Below are 22,956 nucleotides of genomic sequence, written 5' to 3' on the forward strand. Positions count from 1 at the left end.
TCTTTACAGCTCTCAACCAGCAACAACAACCACGGCGGTTCAATCCGTTCGATCCTCCGCCTCGTAGACGTACAAAGTCGAATCGTGTTCCTCTGGCAGGAAATACAGCCGCATTTTCCCGCCAACGACGTCCACATCCACGGGGTTCTTGGTGACCAGCACCCCCTTGTCGGTCCTCAGTGTGATGGGGACCTCCATCAACGGCACCATGGTCAAGGCATCCACTATGGCCATGCCACCCACCTGCGTCCCATCCTGCAGCGTCGCGACGCCCGAACACAGCATGACCGGCCTTCCAGCATAAGGCCCCGTCTCTACACAGCCCAGGAACTTGCAATCCTGGTAGTCGACCCAGTGCGACGGGTTCCTCGCCTTCGCCTCGGGCGGAGAGAACCCAGGCAATGGGTTGAACCGCCGCCCCTGGAGGGACCACACGGAGGCCTCGCGGCTCCCCCAGTTGAGAGTCGTCAGGGTGCTGGTGTCCGTGCCGTGGACGATGCCGCCCTGGTGGTCCGCGACGCGGAAAAGAGGCTCGTACCGCAGGGTGGACGGGTCAATGCGCAGGATCGTGGCGGTCGAGTTGGGCCGGTACTCGGACAGCGTCGCCCAGATGTGCGTCCCGTCATAGTCGATGCCGCCGAGATGGTACTGTGCGGCAGGGGGTCAAACTTCCCAGCCGTAGACGGTCGATGGAACCGGTGCCGGGTCTCTTCAAGGGATTTTGTCCCTTTTTTGTCCCTTGAATCGGCAAGGCGCGTCACCCAGAAATAATCACTCACCTCAGTTGAACCCTTTTCGCTCACAACGGCGTCGGCGATCCTCTTGCCCCGTCCATCAAAGACCATGATGTGCCCGAACCCGGCACCGGCCGTCCTGTCCGTGCCGTTCCGCCACTCCCCGTCCGGAAACCTCTCCGTAGGCACGGTGTACTCGCCCGCGCTCACGAAGTAGCGGTCATTCCCTAGGCGCACGATCCCCTCGGGTTCCCAGAGGTCGCCTTCGAAGGGCACCACTTCGACCCGGCGCCATTGGGTCCTGAGCGACAGGCGGGCGAATTGAGACAGGATCTCCGAGGCGTGCGTCTGTGGGTTGGACGGTGGAAGGGGATAGGGGGTAATCGGCATCGACGGGTCCGAGATCGTGATGTTCCGATGAGAACTGGTGGGCGCGGGCGATGGAGGTGATTGGGGTTCCATGTTTACAGATGATAGGGAATTGAAAAGAAAGGCGGAGAGAATTGCCAAGAGATTTACCATATTGTGTTTTCTGACTATTTCTGGGAGGGGACAGAGCCACGAGTTTGATTAAGAAAGAACGCGACACTCCGGCATAGGGCCGCGAGAGAGGAGGCGGAGCGTCGGAGCCGACTTCGAGTATGCGCTACAGTTCCTCCGATAATGTCACGTGACAACTAGTCGCGTGGGGCACTGTCACGAAATGGAATAGAGAGCGCGCAGGAGCTCACCATGATACGATCCGACCGGAATAAACGGAGAAACCTCTATTCTATGAGGGACAAGCGGTATTATATAAAAAAAGGTCGATGAAATGTGTATCAAATAAGCGAAGATGCCACCTCCAAAGGAACATATGCTACATAGACGCTCTTTACATGCCTACTTCCCATGCCCATGAGTGCGGGAACGAAACAAGCAATATGATGAACCATGTCCCGAAAACTCCCGTTCGCACAGATCCGCAACAGACCCGGAGCCGTCGCATCCCTGGATATCTAGAATATAAATAGAAAGAAAAAAAAAACGGACAGCAAGAACTGAAACAGAACACCCCCTCAAAAAATATCACCACGGTCTATAGTACCCGTTGTGCGGGCTCGTCGTGGTGTCAGGAAAGAAATACGCACAAGTGCGATGCCGCAAAAGGAAAAATGAACCAATCATGTCAGGCTCGGAGATTCTCCCCCGGCCATGTGCGATGCAATCATCTCTGATGCTTCAAGGTTGTCATACCGTCCTTCCGCCGCAGTCCGGGATCTCCACACCTCTCTTGAGATTCCGATTGACGTCCATCAAGCCCCATCTGCTCTCCCATTCCCTACCCGGTTCGTCAAAGAGGGCCTTCCACGGCTCGTCGAAGGCGGAGAACCAGAAGTAGCGCGTGCTGTTCGCCATGGCCGGGCAGACCCAGTCCTCGAGAAGCTGGTTGAGGCCCTCGACGCTGGCTACCGACCCGGTGCCCTCGGGGCAGGAAGTTGCCGAGTTGGGGCAGTTGGTGCCGCCGCTGGTGGGCCAGCCAATCTCGGCGATGATGTTCCTGTCGTTGTCCGATTTCCACATGCCGCTGTTGTGGTTGTTCCAGAAACTCCAGGTCCAGGAGGCTGCCTCCTCCGCCGACACGTGCGCGAAGAAAGGGTGAATGTTGGACATGATGTAGTCGGACGAAGAGGCCAGGCCTTCGGACCAATCGTCGCCCAGGTCCGACGTGGCTACGGGTAGGTCGATGTTACGGTCTGTCATGTTCCGGCGCACCTCATCGAGAAGATTTCCGAGCTCCGTGAGGGTCATCTGCTGCCGGAACAGGATCTCGTTGGCGACAATGACGCCCTCAAAGGGATCGGCTCCGTACTCGTCTAGAATGTCCCACATCTGACTGAGCTGCCGCTCGTTGGTCGTGGAGTTGCCGTCGATCCACACGCCCATGAATACCTTCATGTCGTCGAGCTCAAGTCGATCAATGGCGTGAAGGACCATCTGTGTCTGATTACAGTCGGTTCCTGAAGAAAGAAAGCGCCCGTCAGCAAAAGGGGGAATATTCTATACATCGGGTCGAAAAAGGACAGAAAAGAGAAGAAAAAAAAAGGGGGGAAAGTCGGTATCATGACGTACCATAAAGACGGACCATGTTGGTCAACTGACTAAGAACAGCAACGTCCCGGGTGATGTTATTCTGCGATGGCGGGTTGTGCAGGCACTCGGGATACTGCACGTTGATCGGCGTGTAGTCGAACCCGTAAAATACCCTGTGGAGGTCCTCGTTGTTCATGAGATCCCTGATCTCCCGCGAGTTGATACCGAGGTCCCCGTTTTGGTCGAGGTCCTCGTCCGCGGACTGGCCGCCATCATCGCTGCTGTCCGAGCCGCCGCTACCCCCGCTTCCGCCGCCGCCTTGCGACAGCACGCCGCCAACCGTGCCTCCGACGATGGCACCAACGACGAGAAATATGAGAATGCCAATGGCGACCCACTTCCACCGCTTCCTGCTCTTCTCTCGGTTCACCAGCCACTCGGATTTTTCGGGGCCACCGGCGTCGTCGCCGGGGAATTTGGACACGTCGAGCGCGCTGGCGGTATGGACGGGCCCGTAACCTGGCTGACCGGGTCTTCCGGCCAAACCGCCCATGGCTCCGGCGATGCCACCAGCGGCCACGGCGCCAGCAGCCACAGAGGCTCCGTGCCCGTTGGTGCTGCTAGCTCGATCACTATGCGAGAGACTGAGCAGAGAGGACCGCTGGGGACGGCGGTATCCAAGTCCATCGTCACCGTCGTCGACAATCTCGTTCGGGTTCACGACGCCCAGGTAGGGGTCGTTGCTGCGGGTGGTCGAGTAAGCCTGGTACGGGTCGTCGCTGTACGGGTCCGGAGGGACACCGTTGCCGTGGCCTAAAGCGGAACGCGAGGGAGTACCGGCACCGGGAGGGATGGCGGCAGCTCCTAAAGACGTCAAACTCGACCGCGATTCGCCAGCAATACCGTTCGGACCGGCGTTGGTATGAGGGCTCCGAGCGTGATACCCGGCCGCAGGGCTCTGGTCATACGTGGGCTGAGGCATGCTGGGTCCTTGGCTGTGGGAGGAAGATTGTTGGGGATCCATGCCGCGCATGGCATCAACGCCGCTTTGCCGGGCGTTTTGGTCAGCTACGCTATAGGCGATGCCGGCCATGCCGCCTGACGCCGTCTCACCAAAGTTGTCGGCTCCAGGGGTAATGCCGTAGTTGTAGTGGGCAGGTGGGGGAGGGCCTGTCGAAGCGGCGGCTCCGTATCCTGCGGCGGCGCCGGCGGCTCCAGGCTGCGAATGTTGGGAGTCTTGAGAGTATTGGGCTTGTTGGGAGTGTCGGGGTTGATTGTAGGCTGGTTGGCGAGCGTACTGACGCTCGGCTCGTATCTGGTCAAACGACGACTCCGGGTGGCTTCCAGCGACGTTACGCGGAGGTCTCGGGTCAGGTTGTTCGTAGTGATAGCCTTGAGGAGCGTACGAGTCGTAGTGTTGCGGTTGTTGCGGTTGTTGCGAAGGCTGATGATGATGATGCTGTTGTTGTTGTTGTTGTTGTTGTTGTTGTTGTTGTTGCTGCTGGTTGTGGTGTTGGTACGATTGACCGTTATAGTCGTAGTCGTAGTCGTAGTCGCGGTAAGAATGATTGGGGTCAGGAGATCGATATGGGGAGCCGTTGTGGTAAGTGCTGTTGCTGTTATCGAGAGGCTCCCTTTCGGCATAGCCTGGGTCGTCGTAATTTCGATGCCGACTCATTGTTATGGTGGAGATGGGAAACAGCCGGTAGATAGATCTCTAGGTCTCAATACCGAGTGGGGGGAGAGACAAGCGGGTCGGGCGAAACGAATGATGCCCTCTCCCTCCTGGCGATACGAGGACCTAGGCGACCAGGCTGCAAGGAATACAGGTAGGTATGGTAGAAAGATGGGGTGGAGACAAGTCGAGCGTATTTACCAAGGGAGAGAGAAGTTATGATATCACTAGCCCAGATCGCGATGAGAAAGCCAATTTAGGCCGCCTTGGATTACGTGCTGGGTGTGGGTAGGAAAGAAACGGAACCGTGTCGTGCTTGGCGCGCAATCTTGGGCTTGTCTTCAATCCTTGATTTGCCTTGTTGGTGCTGGTATCGTATCAGGAAACGTCGTTGGTGGCGGCGGGTAAGAATATCGCAATGGAAGACGAAACGGACTCGAAAAAAAAGAGGTTGACCAAAGTTCAGGTGAAAATGCCGGTTGCTAGGGAGAAGCGAGGAGGGCGTGTCGATCGAAACGAAGCAGCTTCTAAAGACTACACTAGTGCACCAAACGCTGGCGAGACGGGCGAGACGCGTGGATCTGCAAGAGCGTCCAGCGATAGTTGGGCGGAAGAAAATTAGGGGGGAAAGGGGGGGAGCTCGACGTTACGAACACCGCAAGAAGAGAAGAGAAGAGAGCAAAGCGATGTAATTTTCGGAGGGAGTTGGGACGGTATTTCCTTCGTATTCAGTTTTGGCGGGTGAGCATTGATTGTTTCGCAGTGGTAATTATAAGCGGTGGTCAGACGGCAGTATTCGGCCTAAATCTCCTGAGAACCCTTGACGGGAAAAATAAGGGGTATTCGCTGGGTAAGAGGACTGATGTCGCCGCTGGGGCTTTCGGATTTCTTCTCTGGTGTCTCCAAAGCAAGCTTTACTTTCGTACAATTCTTCGCATCGAGGAAGCTTGGAGGTTGCGTGCAAAGAAGGGCCAAGCAAACGAGAAAGTGCGTTCGAAGTAGGTAGTGTACGCGTAGTGTAGTACGGGATGTCTGACACAACAGAGACAAATCTGCAGGTTTTGGTTGCTCAAGGATGCGGCGATGCCCCCCGCGACTTGCCCTCCCTCCCCTCCCCTGGTCGTTTGACTAGTCGGCTTGGTCTCTCGGGGTGACGAGACGACGGGAACCAACAGTGGAAGAGATGGTCCAATGAGATTTTCAGTGGTCCTTGTGCAGATGAATGACCTAGCTGACGACCGGCCCGGTCTAGCGACGGGGGGGGCGCCCCTATATTAATTAGGCTAGGTCCTGTAAGCTCAGCTGTCAGCCAAGAAGCCTAGAGGTGTCTTTTTCTTTTCTTCTCGCTCGTTTCTTCAACGGTCGACCAAAGTGGGCGGGTCGGTCGCTGTCGTCGGTGTTCCGCCAATGGATTGAGAATCTCTTGACTTGCTTGACTTGTTCAGTCCGGTTTTGTTCGTCGTGCACCTCGATTATTTTTGCTTGTATGAGACTGAGAACTTCTTTTTTTCTTTCCTTCTCTGCACTCTTCCCTTCTACCACGGACCGTCGTCTCATCTATCATCCCTTACTCGTGTCAGACATTGTGTGATCGGTTCATCGTTGTCGGCCTACTCTTGGACGTTTCCAATGGATGCGAGTCAGCCCAACTAGTCCCTATTTGGTCGTAGCAAAAGAGGGAGACGGTCTGAACATCAACCTATCCATCCGTACGATGCTTGGAGGTACCGTACGTTATATGTCGATGCTGCGGTGACCAGGGTTAGACCGAGCATCCGCACATACGCACGACCTCAGACATTCAATCCTCTGGGATTTTCTTCTGAAGATCAGAACGACGAATCCTTCCTCGAGAATCCTGCCTTTCTGACCCGATCGGTTTTTCTTGACAAGAATCCGAGCCAAGGGGTTTTTCCTTTTTGAGAAGATGTCCGGTCATGCTGGTATTTTGATAACATATTTCTCTCTTGCTACTTAGGTGGTTTTCTGTTTTGTGGTGTTGAGAAATTATGAAACTCCCTCAAGCCCTCCTATTCATCCTAAGGTATTCATCAATCCCGTCACATGGTATCTACCTTACCTTACCTCACCTACCTTACGGTAGTCCGTACTTAAGGTACGAGATAGATACATGCTTGATACTTCGTACTTGCCGACCTGGGTAAGGTGCTCTAAGGTATTCTGTACGGTACCATTCTAAATAAGGTACCTACCTTAGTAGGGCATACACTTGGTACAACCGGCTCTGCTCAATGACGCATGCCGAGAAGAACGCAGTACGCGTGTACACATGTAATTACCTTGGAAGCCTCAAAAGTCCACTCAAAAGACATACAGAATATATCCGTATATCACGAGTCTCTTTACACATTAAGGTACCTTACCCCAGATCACAGATCACGCCTACGGATATAGGATAGGTACGCCATAAGCATTTCGCGGCATATACGGAGGCTCCGCACCCAAAATCAATGTCCATGTCCCCCCCCTTCCTTCCCGTCGTTTCTCATTGTGTGGTTGCTCAGCGTCCGTCAAAACCCATATCTTGAGCACCCTCCTCCCACTTGGACGTTCCAACTACCCAGGAATATCCCGGGCGTCTACTCCAGGTTCTGTTCCGTCATGGGGCTCGAGGGGACCAGGAGAGCGGTAATAATTATGTGGTGGTTTTTCGCGGCTATTCCGTATCGAGCTCAAATCAATACATAGCCTGCATCCGTCCATCTTTTTACATGCACTCCATGTCACTTCTTCCTTTACAGCGCATTTTCTTCCCGCGCCATCTGCTCAAAAATGTCGCTCCATTTCTCAACCTCCCCATGCGGTAGGGAACCCTTGAGTGGAAGTCGACCACCGGATAGATGACCGAACCCGAGCACCCGATATATGGCCTCTCGGATACCGAGGATGCCGTTCTTCACGATGAACTCCTCCGCCGTTGAGACCTTCCATTGAAGTCTGCGGACCTCCCAGAGCGTCTCCTCATCGAGCGGCCGCTTTGCCGCCAGCGAGAATAACCTGGACACCGTCTTCGGGAAGATGGCGGCTAGACCATCGATGACGCCACCGGCGTTGAAGACCACGATAGGACCCAGCTGCTGGCCAAAGCCGGAGTAGACCCTGAACTTGGCGTGGTCGATACCAGGGTTCAGCGACAGTTGGACGTGATGCGAAACGTTGCCGTGTGACCTTTTGTTTTATCGCAATCAATAATTGCCCACTGCGTGCTGCCTGCTTTAGAGACACTAAATCGGAAGACGTCTTACATCTTGCACCCTACAATGTTAGGATGTGCTGCCAGCTTCACGTACGTGTCGATGCTGACGACGAGGTTGTTGGTGACGCCCGGGTAGTTATATCTTGAAGAAAAGAGAGAGAAAAAATTGAATGTCAATGGAACTCAAGCCTAACCACTTCAATTTCCCATCGGATATCTGTTGGAGCGAAACTCACATAAGAATAGGCAGCGGACTCTTGTCGGCGACCAAGGTAAACCACTCGACGAGATTGTCCTGGCTGGCCGCAGCACCGAAATAACCAGGCGCCAGCACCAATCCCCATTGAGCCCCGGCTTTGTGAGCGTCGCGCAGCCACTCGAGGGTCTCGTCTACGCTGTTCACCAGCACGCCTGCCATGATCGGATAGTCCTTGTACCCGGCCTCGTCCAGGCCCTTCCGGACACCTGAGATCAACTCGAACCGCTCCGCTGCCGACATGTGGACAGCTTCACCTGTCGAGCCCATGAGGACGAGCCCCGCGATGCCGGACTTGGCGAGATGGACGCTGTGCGCCACTTGTGTCGCGACATCTACGGCAGGCTGAAGTGCACCGGGAGCGACCTCGGCTTTGAAGAACGTGGGAACGGGGACGAATACGCCATCGGGGGGAGTGCGAGGTGCCATCTTCACTGATGAGAATAGACAGTAATTGCCTCTGAAGTCTTTTTTCGAGCAAGGCGAGTTGGAGACGCTGAACCTCTAACCGTTGGGCTGCATGGACATGAAAGCCGTAGCTTGACCCCCCCACCTTCACGCGGTTTCCCCGCAATCTGCCTAGAATCGGACTTGACACCGAGAAGGTCGGAGTTGCACCGGGCAGAATGGCGAATGTGGGGTGTGAGGGGTTCGGTGATTTGGACACCGAAGCCCGCCGAAACCGGGTAAGTGGCGAGTCGGCCAACGGATGCGATGCCCTCCGGGCGTGGGTTCTCGGATATTTATCCGATTTGTGCGGTACCCGGCCGACTGGGCAGCTTCAGGTTTGATTGCCGTCATCAGTCATGGAGCCCTTGTGTTTTGGTGGACTGTCCTTCTGAATCAAAGGTCGCTCCTATCGTGGATTTTCTGCGGCCGCTTGACTTCAACGGTTTGGCACAACAGGCGCGGGCGATCTGTTCTTTTATCATAAAACATGGGAAAAATTCAGCGCATCGAGTATTTCCGAGTCCCACCTCGTTGGCTGTTCGTGAAGATCACCGACGATTCAGGCAATACCGGATGGGGTGAAGCTTCACTCGAAGGCCACACACAGGCCGTCGAGGGATGCCTAGATGCTTGGATAGACCAATACACGGGGATGGAGGCCGAGTAAGTCATCCCTACCCCATGGTCCTTTTCCTTAGGGAGGTTTTGGCTGACTTGAAAATATCAAAAAGTGATATCGAGCACATATGGCAACGGACATGGCGCATGGGCTTTTACAGAGGCGGCCCAGTCTTTATGAGCGCTCTGGCCGGGATCGATATTGCACTTTGGGATCTGAAAGGTGAATCAAGCTTGCTTATGAGGGGGTGTCCAGGGGCTCCCCTATTCCGTTCACGTTCATCCATGCTAAATCGATGGGATGTAGCCAGGAAGTTCGGCGTGCCCATTTACCAACTTCTCGGAGGCAAGGTCCGCGATAAGCTGAAAGTCTACGCCTGGATCGGCGGGGACCGACCTGCAGACATCGAGGCGCAAGCGTGAGTGGAAGCACCCCGAGTCCTCGGTCCGACACATCCCGTTCTAGGCAGAATGCTAACGCACGCTCAGTCTATCGCGCAAAGCGCAGGGATTCATTGCTGTCAAGATGAACGGCACCGAGGACCTAGGTTGGCTCGATTCCCCCTCGGCGCTCGATGCATGCGTAGAGAGAGTCAAGGCAGTGAAGGCCTTGGGCTTGGACGCTGGCGTCGATTTCCACGGGCGCGTGCACAAACCCATGGCGAAGCAGCTCGCAGCCCTGCTAGCCCCTCACCGGCCCATGTTCCTCGAGGAACCTTTGCTCTCCGAGCATCTGGAAGGTATCAAGGACTTCTCGCAGACCGTGACGTCGCCCATCGCACTCGGGGAGCGGCTTCATAGCCGGTGGGACGTGAAGCCGTTCCTGGAGGCCGCGTGCGTCGATATCCTACAGCCGGATATCTCCCACGTGGGAGGCATCTCTGAGCTGAGACGTATCGCTGCCATGGCGGAGGCGTACGACGTCGCTATCGCGCCGCATTGTCCGCTTGGTCCTATCGCGTTGGCGGCCAATATCCAAGTCGATGCAACCATCGCGAACTTTGCTATCCAGGAGATGAGTCTCGGGATCCACTATAACACTGGCGGACATGATCTGTTGTCCTACATCAAGAACCCCGAGATCTGGGACGTGAAAGAAGGGTATATCGAGCTGATGAAGGGACCCGGTCTGGGGATTGAGGTGGATGAGGAGAAGGTTCGTGAACTTAGCAAGAATGCGGTGCCATGGGTCAGCCCTGGGTTCGTTGGTCCGGGAAATGAATGGAGAGAGTGGTAGGAGAAAGAAATTCGAAGGTGTGGGGTGGAGAGACTGCGTATGCGCGAGAAGCCTCTTCTTGATAGACGGCATATGGCCTCGAATTCTCTGGCGCCTTGATGTTGTAGCAGTCGGGAGAGTTAAGTGGTATATATACCTTGTGCAGACCGACCTATCACCGCCCTTTTAGGCGGCAGCCACGGATGACCGTTAAGTGTGCGGTCTAGTGGAACGGGATTCATCTAACGACGGCCAGCAGCCGAGGGAACAGGAGGTTCCTGTTATTGAAGCTTTCTCTCTAGAGACAGAGACGTGACTCCGAAAAATATGTCGTCTTCATGCCGATCGGACTATGATTACGGCTTAGGGTGAGTTCGGAATGACAGTTGAGGGACAAAGATGGAGGATAACCTGGCCATGTCGACTCCAACTACGCGTGCAGGTTCTTTCGCGCTGTCTGAGAGTATGTGAGGGAGCGTCTGCCTCTGCCTCAGCTCGCCAACCTCTGTACCCGCAAGAGAAGCGACTCGGTGATTACGTAAGTATGTGCTGCCCGCAAACAGACCCACCCAGTTTTACTGATTAGGAAAGCGGTGGCAGCGTGACTGGGCCTTATTAAAACCAGACCGGCAGAGTTTCTTTTCTCTCTTCCTCTTCTTCTTCTTCTTTTCTTCAACAATGTCTTTATAGGCTTTCGTATTAGAGTCTCGGAGCAAGTCGTCAATACTTGTTCAGGTTCCTTGAGGATCTCCTTGCGTGCTCATGATGGCCTAGATGAACGGATACCACGTCCCTCTATTAAAATACGCCTCGATATCCTGTGTCGTGGCGGACAAAAAAAAGTAGAGGGAACATAATGAGCATGCCATCTTTGGTCGATTTTTATCCATTTCCATCCTGAACGAGGGTAGGCAATTTCCAACCATAACAAGCACCCCCTACCTGTGGATAAGAAGTGAGGGCGAGGTCTTGTCCAGTGTAGTGAACGAGAACCTCGTAGAGAACCAACGAACCAACCTCATGCCCGATGAGCAGGAGTTGCACTTTTTACGCATGCGGATATGTTCTTGACGTCCGTTTCCCGGAGACCTTGAAGTCTTCTGACAAATGAGGCTTGACCTGTGATTTTGCTTGAATTATGGTTGTCTTCTTTGATTTGATCCAGAATGCCTATCCCATATGTAAGGAGACGCGTTATCTGGCGGGGGCTTGGCATAGTGATTCGGTAAGAGCGCGAGGCTGAACATTTTTGGCCTCGTGAACACCGTAAACTGATTGTTTTGTACTCTGTGCTACCTGCATTTCCGAGACAAAATCCGTCCTTACCCGGTCGGCTCGGTTAAACTTGGGCCCTGCAAAATTTATGTGTCCACATGTACATATACCCGTGCCGCGTTCCCCGGCTACATGTGTTGGTCACTAAGGTACCTACCTTATGAATCAGGGGTAACTTTTTGTGTTAGGTACGAGGTATGTGACAGTAGGCCCTATGGGTGCCCGACAAGTTCCCATTGCCCCTCCTATCCCTCCCCTTGAACACCCTGATTGCAGGGCTTCACGTATCTAGCGCTAGGTAATTGGCCCCGCGCTTCCAGAGCTCCTCCATCCCCTATCGGAAGTACCGTTTAGCGGTGTGCTCCGTACTTCGTAAGTGCACTCACTAGTACGGATATCTGCCTCGGGTAGCGGTGCCACGTCAGTGTCACAAAGTTACTGCTACAAACAGGTACCTCCTTCTCCAATACCAGGTACCTAGGTACCTTGATTACTTCCTGGCTCCCCAACCCTGGGAGGCACCTGACGGTGGACGGTGGACCACATCACACGACACGACAAGTGGTTTTCTTCCGTCGCTCCGTAAGGTACCCTCGCATCCTCGCATCCCAACAGCAAGTACAGGTCTTTTTCCCTCTTCACCTCCACCTCAGCTTCTTCCTCCACACTCCATTTCTACCTATTTATCGTGTATTTCTTTCCCCCCTACGAAACATCACCTACCAAAAGACATTTGGCATACCATGACCTGGGCCGTAACGAGACGGTTCGGTTCTTCTCGGCTCGCCGCGATAGCAGCTATACAAACACCTTGCTTTAGCCTCTGACCATCCCCAAGCCCGAAGCCTGAAGCCTGAAGAACGCCCAAAAGAAGACAAAAGAAAGGCAGAACACAAAAAGGAATATCAAGGAAAAACCAGCCGGTCATCTCTTTTCCGACCATAATCCGATATTACCTTTCCTCGTCCCGAAACAAAGCGTTGCCCGGCCCTACGTTCGATCCGATGGCGTGCATAGGGCCCATCCTCCCCTCTACAACCTCGTCTCCGTCTCCGAGCCCCTCTTGGCGACTGCCCATGTCCTCGAGGTCTGCCATGCTAAGGAAACAAATTCCCAACTCTTTCCTGCCCACGGGCTCTATCGAATCCCCCCCTCGAATGTCCGACTTGGGCTTGGACCCGTCACAGTTCATCGCTCGTCCGTATTCTGCGCAGCCACCGTCGAAGTCGGACGCCGACACACTCCATGAACAGGCCGCGGCGGGAGATGTCATTCACACTACAGAGACGGAGATGGAGAACGAGACCGAGACCGAGACCGAGACCGGCTCGCGAAGGACTCAATACACCTTCTACTCTACTCAAACAAACCACAAGAACTCTTCTTTCGAGGGCACAGTATCAGTTACGGCACAAGGCATCAAGATCCATTCTGGGACGGCTACATCGGCTTGCCATCCTCCACAGTCCGCCCTGACCGACCAGACCTCAGCCTCCACCGCTGCTCAGATGATCCGGCGACTGGCCCAGCAGAACAGTCGCTTACGGGAGACATGGGAGGCGGAGCGCAAATACCTAGAGGCCAACCGCGAGAGGGTGGAAGAGGTCTATAAAGAGGAGCGAGCCCTCATGGAGGAGGAGCGGTGCCTGTGGGACGCCGAGAAGACCACCATGGTCAAGGAGATCCGACTCCTCAGAGAACGCGTCCTGGAGCTCGAAAGCGACAACCTTCGCCTACAAACAGCCCTAGCCCAACAGCGCCCGCGCCAGCACCACTTGCCTGAACAGAAGGCGGCCAAGGCTAAAATCGCCTCTGTCACCACCTTTGTCGCCTCTGTCACCTCTGTCAGCGGTCCACGTACCAAAGGTGGTGGAGAGGGATCCACCGGCTTTTATCCGCCTTCCCACACCACGCTCGTTCCGGCAAGTGATCGGCGTTTCAACACTAATATTTCCCGGACAGATGACGAAGACGGCGCTAGGCGATCTGATCTCGCGGTAGACTCAGCGTCTGCGTCAGACACCTTCCCGCGTCCTACCACCACATCAATAAGGAGAAGTACAGATAGTACACTGCTATTCAACAAGCCGCACGTACCCCAACGACCTCGCTTCCTCTCAGCTCCAGCTTCCAGCAGCCTTTACCCACCACGTCGGCCTCAGCCGCCGTCATTCTTCATGCCCGGAAACGCCCCGATGCACCCACAGTCTTCTGCGTCACCCCAGGTCGACTTTCTCGGCTCGCCAAGGGACGAGGACGTCCCTGTCATCGACATCCAAGCCATTCATCCCGAACTCGAAGGGATCTCCTTGAGGGCTCCTGCTGTGCAAAAGGAGACTTTTACCGATTCCAGCACGGACAGCTCGAATGATCCCTCCGCCCATCCCTCGCCGCTCGACAATGGTAACGGCGACGGCGACGGCGACGGCGACGGGGATAGCAACGGTAGCGACGCGACAATGTCAAGGAGGAGGAGATCGTCGAAACGCCAGACCCTCGAAGTACTCTCCGTTCCCGAGCCGGCTAGGCTTGTGATGCATGCGGGCCACACCCCGAGCCACTCCCTGACGCACCTTCCGTCGGCCATCGTCTCCGATGCCGCCACCATCAACGGCGAGAGCGGCACCTCGACGCCCAGGGAAGACCCCGCCGCCAGAGGAGGCGCCATGGCGAAACTCGGCAGGACGCAGAAACGCCTCGCTCTCCCACGGCGGATTGAGGATACCCTGAGTTTCGAACTGGAGGCGTCGGCCGAAGACCACCCGGAGCCTCGGTTCGAACCCGACGAAGGCGACCGCGAATTGAAAGGTCCGCTGATGGTCAAAAACATCCCCGCCCAGGACGAGATTTTCTTCCGGCGGTTATCCGAGAAGCTCGAGGACGTGAGCCGCGGCCAGGACGCTACACCGAGTTGCATGCAGAATGGCGAGGAGGCGTACGAGGAGGATGGCGCGGCCGCCTCTTCAAAAGAGCCGGGGAATGGCGAGGAGGGGCTAAACGGTGCTCAAGAGCGTGGCAGCGGGTCCGATTCCCTCTCTGAGGATGAAGAGGGTGTTAAGGATGTCCCTCTCAAGCTCAAGAGGTCGAACAATTTCGGAGCGCCATTGGGAGCAATACACTAGAGGCAAAACATTCGGGGCACTTGTGGTATCGACCTTTTGAGGTACTCTCGTTTTACCTTTATTTTTCTTTTGTTTATGGGATGGGGGATGGTTTTGGGTTTCGGTCTTTTGGCATGTCTGGCGGGAATAACATGACCTGCGGGTGAACACTCTGGTTCAGGGAGGCTTTGGACTTTTTCCGTCACATCACAAGCAAGCGCAGATGCATACAATACAATACCCACCGTTGGTCAGTGAGAGGCTAGGGTTTCCACGAGCAGACCGTTTGCAGTCCGAGGGGGCATGCATGATGAAATGAGGTATGCCATTTTTGATACCTTTCATGATTATAACCATCGTATTATTTGGTTGGTCGTTTGCTTCATGAATATCATACTCGGCATGATGCTTGTAGTTCAGCTGACATCAGAGAGGGACTCTCGCCAAGGCCAGACGACGCAACCGACCCCGAAACGGACTTGGAGGTGGTATGTATTATATATAACAAAGGGGGAGAACGACTTCAGTTCGCCTCCACCTCGGTCCTCTTCCCGTCCATCAGCGCAGCCAACTCATCCAGCAACTCGACCGTCTCGGCAGGGCTCGCAATCCAAGCGGTGGTACCCACACTACGAGCCTTAAAGTCGTTGCTCCCGGCGCTGAGGAACTGGTCGCCGACGTGGAGGGTGTTCTTCCCCCCAATCATGCCGTCCGGGTCGCCATCGCGCATGGCGAACCATTTCTGGCACACCGTGACTCCCCACGACTTGTCCCCGATATCGACGAAGACGTCCCTCCCGCCGTTAAACGCGCAGAAGGGTATCTTCTTGTGCTTTTTGTGCATCTTTCCCCTGCTCCTCTTCCTCCTCTCCTCCTCCTCCTCCTCCTCTCCCTCTTCTTCCTCGTCCGCCTCTTGCACCGAACCGGGAGACCGCTCCGGGGGCGTGTCGGCCTGCTGGGGGTGCGGGACGGAACGCTCGGCGCGGAACCCCAGGGTCGAGAGTTCCAGGATGCGCTGCACAACGAGGACGGTCTCCTCGAGGGACTCCCGCGGGATGCGGATGGACGGGTCGGACGGGATGATACCGACGGCGCGGTCCTTGCGCACAATGACGGCCGGCAGGCGCATCGAGCGGATACAGTCACCGAGGGCCGCCTCGGCCACGTCTAGCAGGGCCGCGATGCCGGCCTCGGACCAGGCGGCCATCTCGGGCGTGAGCCACTCGGCACGCGGCACGGCGCGGAGGCGGGAGGGCCCGGCGTCCGGGTCGACCTCGAAGAGGTAGTTGGCCTCGCCGCCCATGACGACCACGTTGCGCTTCTGCCGGGGCGTCAGGTCCGGGCTCGCGGCCAGGGCATCCAGGAGGCCGTGCAGGCGCTCGTAGTAGCGGTCCGCCGTGGTGTAGCCCGCTGCCGTGACGATGCCGACCTTGACGTCGCGGCGGAGGAGGTCCAGGATGCGGGGCACCAAGGGACTGGAGGGTTCGAGGGACTGCCCGTCGTCGTAGAGCGTGACGTCACCGTCGAAGGTGGCGAGCTGGAGGGACCCCGCCGTCACGGCCATGGCCTGGGCCGAGTTGAGTGTGAGACGGACGTCGTTGAAGGAGGGGGAGACGTAGCGGCGTGACGAGATGTGGCGGCGGCTGTCTTGGTACTTGAAGGCGGCCTCGAGGGGAAGTCGCGTAAAGAAGGGCCCTGCTGTGGGGACAAGCATGTTGAGCTTGGAGGGGATGATGTCGTGAGTATTTTGACGAGAGACTGCGAGAAGTCAAGTCAGCTGTTTTGGTTGCGAAGAACGAAAGAGAGCAGCATGGGACGAACTGTGATCATCTATCATATGTTCCACGTCTCGGAGGATCTCTGCGTAGCGACGGTGTGCCTCGTTGGAATGTCGGGCAATCGACTCTACATCGGAACTCAGGATGCCAGTGGGCTGCGAATATAGCACGAAGGGAACGGCAAGGAGGCCTTTGATCCATTCTAAAGAGTTGTATCAGATCAGCCCTGTACATACCATACATACCCAGTGTCTCGGGGCATGATGAGTGTGGGCACACCGAAAGGGCCCTTTTTCTTTTCTTTTTAGTCTTTACCTATGAATTGATCTCGTCTGTGAGTCTTAAGAGCATCTGGCAATGGTGTCAGTCTCCAGACGTCGAGAGCCCAAGCGAGGGAGGACAGGCTGGGTCATGGATGAACTAACACTCGACTCGGTATCGGGTTGTCATCTTGAGGGACCGTCAAAGGGATTCTGATCAGCTAGATGTTGGTTCTGCAAGCTGAAATGAGTAAGGAAAGACGGAAGCTTGTGTTCTGATTTCGATAGTTGAAGTTGAACGTCGTCAGGCCCGAAAGGAGTAGAGGAATGAAATGGCCAAAGATGGTGAGACGGTGAGACGGTGAGACGGTGAGACGGTGAGATGAGGACTTGAGCGATACCTGCTAGGCTGGTACCTTTACCGCCTGTACCCGTTCTCCAAGGCAAGTATTGGCCTAGAATTCCAACCCGAAATACGGCCTATGCCTCCAAGAACGCACCTACCATAATTAGGTAGGTAGTTCCAGATACCCGTCCTTTGACCCATTACTTGATCGCTAAGGTACGTAATACGGATACTCAGTGTACCTTAGGTAGGTACCTAGGTACGGGTACGGAGTACAGATAGGTAATTCCCGTACCTAAGGTAGGTACGATAAGTACCTGAGGTACGTTACGGTAGTCTACGATTTCCTACGAAGTAAGGATACCTTAGGTACGTACCTATTAAGGTACCTTATTGACCTAACTTCCATTAGAGTAAGGTACCTTAGGTAACCTACGTACCTGCAGCCAACAAACTGCCTTCGTCTTATCATCGCTTCAGGGGGAACCTGGAATAGAATAGAGCTGGACCAACGTGGAGGTCCATCTGCGTGTGGCACGGCACAGACACGATAACTGATATCTTCGCGAGAGCGCCATCTCATTTCTTTTTTACTTCATTTGTTCGTATTGGCGCTTGGGGAAACTCTAGAGACCACTGACCAAAATCCGCCTCTGCCGCTCTGCAATATTCTCTCACGCTTCCCGAAAAACCAGGTTGCCCAGCATAAGGCGGCGACACCTGCTCCCAAAACAACGAATTCTGCGATGCTCGTGCTCGTATCCATGCTAAGCGATTCCATCACCCTGTACCGAACTCGGCCACCTGTAGCACAGGATATTTCTTCCCACAAACAAATCCAGACCGCTGTAGTCGTCACCCAACAGCAGCCCCACCCACTGTCTAGGAAGCTGCCGTCTTCCGCCAGCGACAGACACTGGCCGATGTATCATTCGCATATCCAGCTGCGTCTTCCTGCATCCTGTTGTGCCCTGCTGCACTCTGTTCGCCGCTGTCTAAAATCTGGTTCATACCGCCGGTGCACCGTTCCATTCGTTCTCCCCCCCTTTTCTCGCTCCTTGGTGTTTTTCTCTTCCTTGTGGTGGGATGTGACGGGGATTAAGGGATCTTTTAGGTAACTCGACGTGAAGGGGTTTTTTTTTTGGGGGGGGGGGGGGGGGGGGGGGGTGGTAAGGGCTGGGGAAGGGGGAATAATCGCACTGACGACTTCACTCTGCATCATGCCGGTCGCATCACCCATCTTCCTGCATCCGTAAGAGCTTACTCTCTCTGCTACACAAAGCAGATCAGGAGGCCGGGTCATGGCGATAACCTTTCTGCAATCCAGAGCCGGCCAGAGCCCTCAGATGTTCGCCATACCGCCTAGTAAGCCACGTTTTGTGCATCGCGCCGGGATTGGGCAGGACTTCGTCTCTTGGCCGGGACGGGACGAGAATCTTTTTATGCGCCTCCTCCGTTGGCAGCCACTGTCGCGGCTACTTGCTGCTGCGCGAGGAGCTGCGCCTGATGGATCTCGGCTGCCCTAGACATGATGCCTTGTAGAGTCGCCTGCTCCTCCGCCCCCAAGTGAGAAAGTAGAGAGGCATAGAACTGAGGCTGCTCAGACTCCATTTCTAAGCGAGAAGAGTCGAGAGTTAGCCAATGCTGTGAATTCATCCCTCCATATCTGCCTTGCGAAACAACTTACTCATCAGGGTAGCACTGAACAGCTGATATGGATCCACCTTGTCCAGCGGAGAATCCAACAACACGCTCTCCTCGCCCATGTCGTCATCGCTCGGTCCTTCGGGCACACTGCGACTGAACTTTTGCGCCTGCACGGGAGAACAAGGAGGTCTCGTCAGCAAGAAATATCCTCTCGACAAGAGAAGAACGAGAGGAAATGGACGAGATAAGAAAACCTACCTCCTCGTTGAGGAATTCCAGATACGCCGTGCTCTCGTCGCGAGTCTCCGGATTCTCCTCTTCCGCGTCGTCTTCGGCGTTCCAGTTTGCCTCGTCATCACCCCACTCGTCCTCCTCTCCGTAGTCATAGGTAGAATCGAAGTGGTAGTCGTCTCGCAGAGCCTCCTCCCGGTCTGGTAGACAACATGTTAGCACACCGACACCGAAAGAGCCTAGAAAAGGGAGAGGGGGGGGGGGAGAGAGAAGGCAGGAATGACACGCACTTTTAACGGCAGTCGGCAGCGTCTTGAATAGCTCCGTGATGCCCTGCAGCAACCGCGGCCATCCAACCGAGATGCTTTGCGGCACCTGCTCGGGATTGAGGCTCAGTAGCGCTGAGATGGCAACGATACACAGCTTCTTGTCGTGGACCCGAGTGAAGCTCGTCATGTTTCCGAACCAGAGGCTGAAGAACCGGTTGGTCCACCCCTTGGACTCGAGAAACTGCAGGACCAGAAGGGGGTTGTAATGGATGGCGTTAATAACCATTTCCATGAGGTGGATCTTGTACGACTTAATCTTGACCTCGCTCGCCGTCAGGACATTCATCGCAAACTCGATAAACCGAAGCACATAATTGTCGATATGACCGCGGAGGTTGAGCATCATGGCCTCCGTCAACTTGCAGGCGCAGATACGATCCACCCCGCCCACCTTGCTGTCTGTGAACATGTCGGAGATCATCGAGAACAGAGCCTCGACGTACTCGGGCTTCTGTATGAGGTGCGGCGCGCCGTACTGGACAAAGTTGTCCAACGCCGGAAGCATGTCCTCGAGGTACAGCTCGGCACCCGCTTTGAAGGTTGCATGAATGAGCTCGAAGGCTTGCCACATGGTGGGGGAGATGCCCTTGGCCGCGAACGTGCAGCTGTCGATGATCTCGAAAACCTCGTTGTACAGGTCGTACAGCTGATTCTGTAGCGTGATCTGGATGACCGGCATCAAGATCGCCTCGATGTGGAGCAAAACATCCGGAGTGCTTTCGAGAGTGAGAATGAGGGTTCCGATGGTCTGCAACACCCCCAAGGCCGTGATCGCCTTGTCGTCCAGGAGATCGCCATACTCGTCGTCGCCTTCTCCCTTGTTCCGGTCCAGGACCTCGCGGACGATCCGCATATACGTGTCCCGCAGCTGCTCGCTGAGAGCTACGGCAAAAGGCGTCAGCTCGGTGGCAAATACTTCCACGAAATCCTCCATAACGTTGGCGAGAGCGTCGATATCGGCCTCGTTGGCCAGCTTGAGGAGCTGCTGCATGATGGTGGGAATGCTCTGCTGCATGTTGGTGCGGATGATGTCGTGCCGGATGAGAGGCTGCAGAGCGAGAGCCGCGGTGACGCGCACGGGCAGCGCAGGGTCGGCCATGCAGTCCAGGATGTGGCGGTAGATGGTAAGCAGGTTGTTCTGGTCCTGGAAATTGAGCTGCTCGAACTTCTCGATGGTGTCGCAAGCCCTGGCGCGCAGATAGCCCTGCGAGCTGGTGAAATCGGGGAAGACATATCGGACAAGGAAATACTCGACCTGATCCGCAATGGGGCTCTTCTTACCGAGGATGACGGGCGCCAGAGTCCCAATCATCCTCAGAGCTCCCTCCTTCGCAATATGGTTCTTCTTGTCTTCGGGCACCTGCTCGTACTCGTTGACCACGGCGTTGACAAATTTGAGAATCTCAAACGTCTGCTTTCTTCGGTTTTTTGTGAGGCCGACGAGGAAGTTGGTGGCGGCGACATCAGGCGCCGAGGCCTCCTCGTAGAAGTTGAGCTTACGGTGCAGGTACTCGTCGGGCTCGTCCTCGAACTTCTCGATGTCCTCCTCGGAGAGACAGAGCACGGGGAAAACGAAATGGGTGACGAGGTTCTGCAAATGAGGTTTCAAGTGGTTCCACATTTCCTTGGGTCGTACCGACTCATCCAGGAAGACGAGCGTGTATGTGAGACATGGTCTGCTCAACCAGGCCGTCTTCGCCACCCACTTCTCAATCTCGGCGAGGTAGTGCTTCAGGATCTCCGGTGCGATGTTCTTCTCGAAATCTTTGGCGAACTGTATCTGTCCGTCGTCCTTCGAGCCCGCGATGCCCTGTGTGTTGCCATGTCTGCGACCAATCAAGTCAGCGGTGCGTTCTGAGAGACCGGAGACCAGGGACCAGGGCCCGATCCAACTCGACTCGGCTGCGAACTTACCGGATAAAGAGGCGGTTCAGGTTGAAGTACGCCCACTTCTTGGCCTTCCACCAGTGGTGCTTCTCTCGTTCCAGAGGATCATCGCCCATGGCGATGGCCGGAGTGGTCTTTGAGACAGTCTGCAAGAAAACGGTGCACCAGGCAATGTTGGTCTGATGATCCCGCAGGAGTCTCGACAGCTCAAGCTGTTCAGGAAAGACGACAATGTATGGTTAGCGAGATTCAGCGAACCCACAAAGGGCCAACGAAAAAAATCCGCGCGGGAAAGGATAATGCCACGTACCCACGTGGCATGCTTGTAGCACTTCAAGGCCAGATGCAACATCTCGCCTGCCTCGACGCTCTCCTGGTTGACGAGCTCATTGCAGATAGCCAGTAGGCGCGGGAAGCTGAGCTCGATCACCTTGTCGTAGTGGACCCTGTTCTCCTCGTTGGTGCGGAATCGCCAGGCGCGGCAGATGGCGAGGAGGCACTGGAGGCCGGCGAGTACGGAAGTAGGGTCGTTGGTATTGAGAAGCTGCATGGTGTAGTCCATGAAGTTCGGCCACTTGTTGGGGAAGTCGTAGTGAAGAATCTTCTGAAGGACGGGGATGATCTGCTGGCGTACAGGCCCTTGGGAGGTGGCCATGATGGGCAGCAAGCGCTCGCGGAACCGTACTTTCTCTTCTTCTGATATCGGGGCGTCTTCTGCATATTGCTCGCTCCGTTCCCATGCTCGATTGACCCGGTTCTTGATGTAGATGACGGCTAGGTGACGGAAAGACAGACAGAGGGTTAGGCATAGTTCCAGACACGCACTGATGCTCGATGCAGGTCAGACTGCTATGAGAAGAGGGTGCGAGGGGGGAGCTTACTTGACAGTCGCACGCTGTTGTCCTGGTCGGCCTCGAGAATATCGAGCAAGACATCCATAAACCCAGCATGTTGTTCGATCTGTAGCGTTGATCGCAAGGGGAACTTGTCAGCAGAGCCCACTGGTAATGACAGGAATGTAGGAGGCGCGAGAAGCCAAGGAGACGATGTGGAAGAAATAGGGGCAGCTTCCAAAATCCGCAAGACGCATGCACACGCGCAGCAACGAAGAGAAACAAGGAAGACCAGGCGTCACGGTAATCAGAGACTGTCACCAAGGGGCCCAGTTAGGCTCCGGAGCGATGGGGACAAGATGGACAGAGGGGCGGGGGGCGTGATGAATGATTGTGGGCAAAGACCGAGACGAGATTTGGCGGGGTGTCGCATGGACGTACCTGCTTCAACTGCAACTCGGCTCTCCTTCTGGTATCGGCATCTGGATCTAACGTGGCCAGAAGCAGGCCTCGAATCGCCGTGTTGTCCATCGTTGGCGAATTGGCGGAGGGGTGAGGGCTGTTGAGATAGGGGTGGGCGATGGAGCGGAGGGAAGAAGAGGATATTCTCCGTCGTGGTAGCTACCGCAAGGGACAAAATTTTGGGCGGCGAAGAGCCAGTGGGAACGGGCTGAAGGTACCTGGTGCACAGTTAGGTACGTTGTAGGTACCCTACCTTAGGTACCTTAGTTCAGGTTGGGTGCGAGTACAGCTACAGTACTAGTGTCGTAGGTAAGGTACTCTGTAATAAGTTGTGGGTGTAGGGCGACGACTGTTGGATGGTTCCTCGAGTAATATTTTGTACTTGTTTCGTAATAAATGGCGGGGCATTAAGCCAGAGTTACCTAAAAGGTAAGACTCGCTCGGACTGTTCGTCCCCCAAGATAAACGACCGCTGATGCTGGCTGAAGCAGCTGAGAAGGATGGTCAGGGCACACAACGGTCCATCATTCATTCCCACGCTCCTAAAAAAAGACACCACCACATGAAG

At 55.3% G+C, this 22,956-nt stretch overlaps 9 protein-coding genes across 9 annotated transcripts; 3 read left to right on the top strand and 6 right to left on the bottom strand.

Annotated features, from left to right (window-relative positions):
- Nucleotides 1-39: 39 nt before the first annotated feature.
- On the bottom strand, nt 40-1,196 carry SODALDRAFT_272337 (hypothetical protein; the record flags this gene model as incomplete). The annotated part of the gene is made up of 2 exons (XM_028607828.1): nt 40-648; nt 780-1,196. The coding sequence occupies 2 exons, from the start codon at nt 1,194-1,196 to the stop codon at nt 40-42; spliced, it is 1,026 nt and encodes a 341-aa protein (XP_028469433.1).
- Nucleotides 1,197-1,964: 768 nt separating this feature from the next.
- SODALDRAFT_270888 (glycoside hydrolase) lies at nt 1,965-4,485 on the bottom strand (the record flags this gene model as incomplete). Its single annotated transcript, XM_028607741.1, has 2 exons — nt 1,965-2,734; nt 2,847-4,485. The coding sequence occupies 2 exons, from the start codon at nt 4,483-4,485 to the stop codon at nt 1,965-1,967; spliced, it is 2,409 nt and encodes an 802-aa protein (XP_028469434.1).
- Nucleotides 4,486-4,578: 93 nt separating this feature from the next.
- Nucleotides 4,579-5,636, top strand: SODALDRAFT_357692 (hypothetical protein; the record flags this gene model as incomplete). The annotated part of the gene is made up of 6 exons (XM_028614030.1): nt 4,579-4,636; nt 4,775-4,886; nt 4,969-5,084; nt 5,145-5,223; nt 5,391-5,469; nt 5,541-5,636. 6 exons carry the CDS (start codon nt 4,579-4,581, stop codon nt 5,634-5,636), a joined length of 540 nt encoding a protein of 179 aa, XP_028469435.1.
- Nucleotides 5,637-5,764: 128 nt separating this feature from the next.
- Nucleotides 5,765-6,244, bottom strand: SODALDRAFT_331387 (hypothetical protein). The gene has a single exon (XM_028611446.1). The coding sequence runs from the start codon at nt 6,037-6,039 to the stop codon at nt 5,788-5,790; it is 252 nt and encodes an 83-aa protein (XP_028469436.1). The 5' UTR covers nt 6,040-6,244; the 3' UTR covers nt 5,765-5,787.
- Nucleotides 6,245-6,866: 622 nt separating this feature from the next.
- Nucleotides 6,867-8,640, bottom strand: SODALDRAFT_331388 (dihydrodipicolinate synthase). The gene is made up of 3 exons (XM_028611447.1): nt 7,936-8,640; nt 7,749-7,841; nt 6,867-7,671 (listed from the first exon to the last, which is right to left on the bottom strand). Exons 1-3 carry the CDS (start codon nt 8,382-8,384, stop codon nt 7,239-7,241), a joined length of 975 nt encoding a protein of 324 aa, XP_028469437.1. The 5' UTR covers nt 8,385-8,640; the 3' UTR covers nt 6,867-7,238.
- Nucleotides 8,641-8,763: 123 nt separating this feature from the next.
- On the top strand, nt 8,764-10,505 carry SODALDRAFT_331389 (enolase C-terminal domain-like protein). The gene is made up of 4 exons (XM_028611448.1): nt 8,764-9,068; nt 9,137-9,246; nt 9,331-9,442; nt 9,513-10,505. The coding sequence occupies exons 1-4, from the start codon at nt 8,893-8,895 to the stop codon at nt 10,258-10,260; spliced, it is 1,146 nt and encodes a 381-aa protein (XP_028469438.1). The 5' UTR covers nt 8,764-8,892; the 3' UTR covers nt 10,261-10,505.
- Nucleotides 10,506-12,671: 2,166 nt separating this feature from the next.
- Nucleotides 12,672-14,636, top strand: SODALDRAFT_322721 (hypothetical protein; the record flags this gene model as incomplete). Its single annotated transcript, XM_028609746.1, has 1 exon — nt 12,672-14,636. One exon carries the CDS (start codon nt 12,672-12,674, stop codon nt 14,634-14,636), a length of 1,965 nt encoding a protein of 654 aa, XP_028469439.1.
- A 332-nt stretch (nt 14,637-14,968) lies between these two features.
- On the bottom strand, nt 14,969-17,006 carry SODALDRAFT_343500 (IMP-specific 5-nucleotidase). Its single transcript, XM_028613125.1, has 4 exons — nt 16,819-17,006; nt 16,709-16,744; nt 16,437-16,595; nt 14,969-16,373 (listed from the first exon to the last, which is right to left on the bottom strand). Exons 1-4 carry the CDS (start codon nt 16,841-16,843, stop codon nt 15,139-15,141), a joined length of 1,455 nt encoding a protein of 484 aa, XP_028469440.1. The 5' UTR covers nt 16,844-17,006; the 3' UTR covers nt 14,969-15,138.
- A 1,147-nt stretch (nt 17,007-18,153) lies between these two features.
- On the bottom strand, nt 18,154-22,508 carry SODALDRAFT_331394 (importin-beta domain-containing protein). The gene is made up of 8 exons (XM_028611449.1): nt 22,368-22,508; nt 21,975-22,053; nt 21,404-21,867; nt 21,121-21,305; nt 19,168-21,032; nt 18,905-19,077; nt 18,687-18,813; nt 18,154-18,612 (listed from the first exon to the last, which is right to left on the bottom strand). Exons 1-8 carry the CDS (start codon nt 22,455-22,457, stop codon nt 18,440-18,442), a joined length of 3,156 nt encoding a protein of 1,051 aa, XP_028469441.1. The 5' UTR covers nt 22,458-22,508; the 3' UTR covers nt 18,154-18,439.
- Nucleotides 22,509-22,956: the final 448 nt, after the last annotated feature.

Source organism: Sodiomyces alkalinus, assembly GCF_003711515.1.
Source record: "Sodiomyces alkalinus F11 unplaced genomic scaffold SODALscaffold_2, whole genome shotgun sequence".
Lineage (NCBI taxonomy): Eukaryota > Fungi > Ascomycota > Sordariomycetes > Glomerellales > Plectosphaerellaceae > Sodiomyces > Sodiomyces alkalinus.

Coding starts and splice junctions, on each gene's coding strand:
- SODALDRAFT_331388 (XM_028611447.1), bottom strand. CDS start 8,384: ATGGCACCTCGCACTCCCCCCGATGGCGTATTCGTCCCCGTTCCCACG. Junction 7,842..7,935: donor AGTCCGCTGCCTATTCTTAT/GTGAGTTTCGCT, acceptor CTTTTCTTCAAG/ATATAACTACCCGGGCGTCA. Junction 7,672..7,748: donor AACATTGTAGGGTGCAAGAT/GTAAGACGTCTT, acceptor ATAAAACAAAAG/GTCACACGGCAACGTTTCGC.
- SODALDRAFT_331387 (XM_028611446.1), bottom strand. CDS start 6,039: ATGAGACGACGGTCCGTGGTAGAAGGGAAGAGTGCAGAGAAGGAAAGA.
- SODALDRAFT_343500 (XM_028613125.1), bottom strand. CDS start 16,843: ATGACAACCCGATACCGAGTCGAGT. Junction 16,596..16,708: donor CAGACGAGATCAATTCATAG/GTAAAGACTAAA, acceptor ACAACTCTTTAG/AATGGATCAAAGGCCTCCTT. Junction 16,374..16,436: donor ACATATGATAGATGATCACA/GTTCGTCCCATG, acceptor GACTTCTCGCAG/TCTCTCGTCAAAATACTCAC.
- SODALDRAFT_331394 (XM_028611449.1), bottom strand. CDS start 22,457: ATGGACAACACGGCGATTCGAGGCCTGCTTCTGGCCACGTTAGATCCA. Junction 18,814..18,904: donor TGGAATTCCTCAACGAGGAG/GTAGGTTTTCTT, acceptor TCTCCCGTGCAG/GCGCAAAAGTTCAGTCGCAG. Junction 18,613..18,686: donor GTTCAGTGCTACCCTGATGA/GTAAGTTGTTTC, acceptor CTTCTCGCTTAG/AAATGGAGTCTGAGCAGCCT.
- SODALDRAFT_331389 (XM_028611448.1), top strand. CDS start 8,893: ATGGGAAAAATTCAGCGCATCGAGTATTTCCGAGTCCCACCTCGTTGG. Junction 9,069..9,136: donor TACACGGGGATGGAGGCCGA/GTAAGTCATCCC, acceptor AATATCAAAAAG/TGATATCGAGCACATATGGC. Junction 9,247..9,330: donor TGCACTTTGGGATCTGAAAG/GTGAATCAAGCT, acceptor GATGGGATGTAG/CCAGGAAGTTCGGCGTGCCC.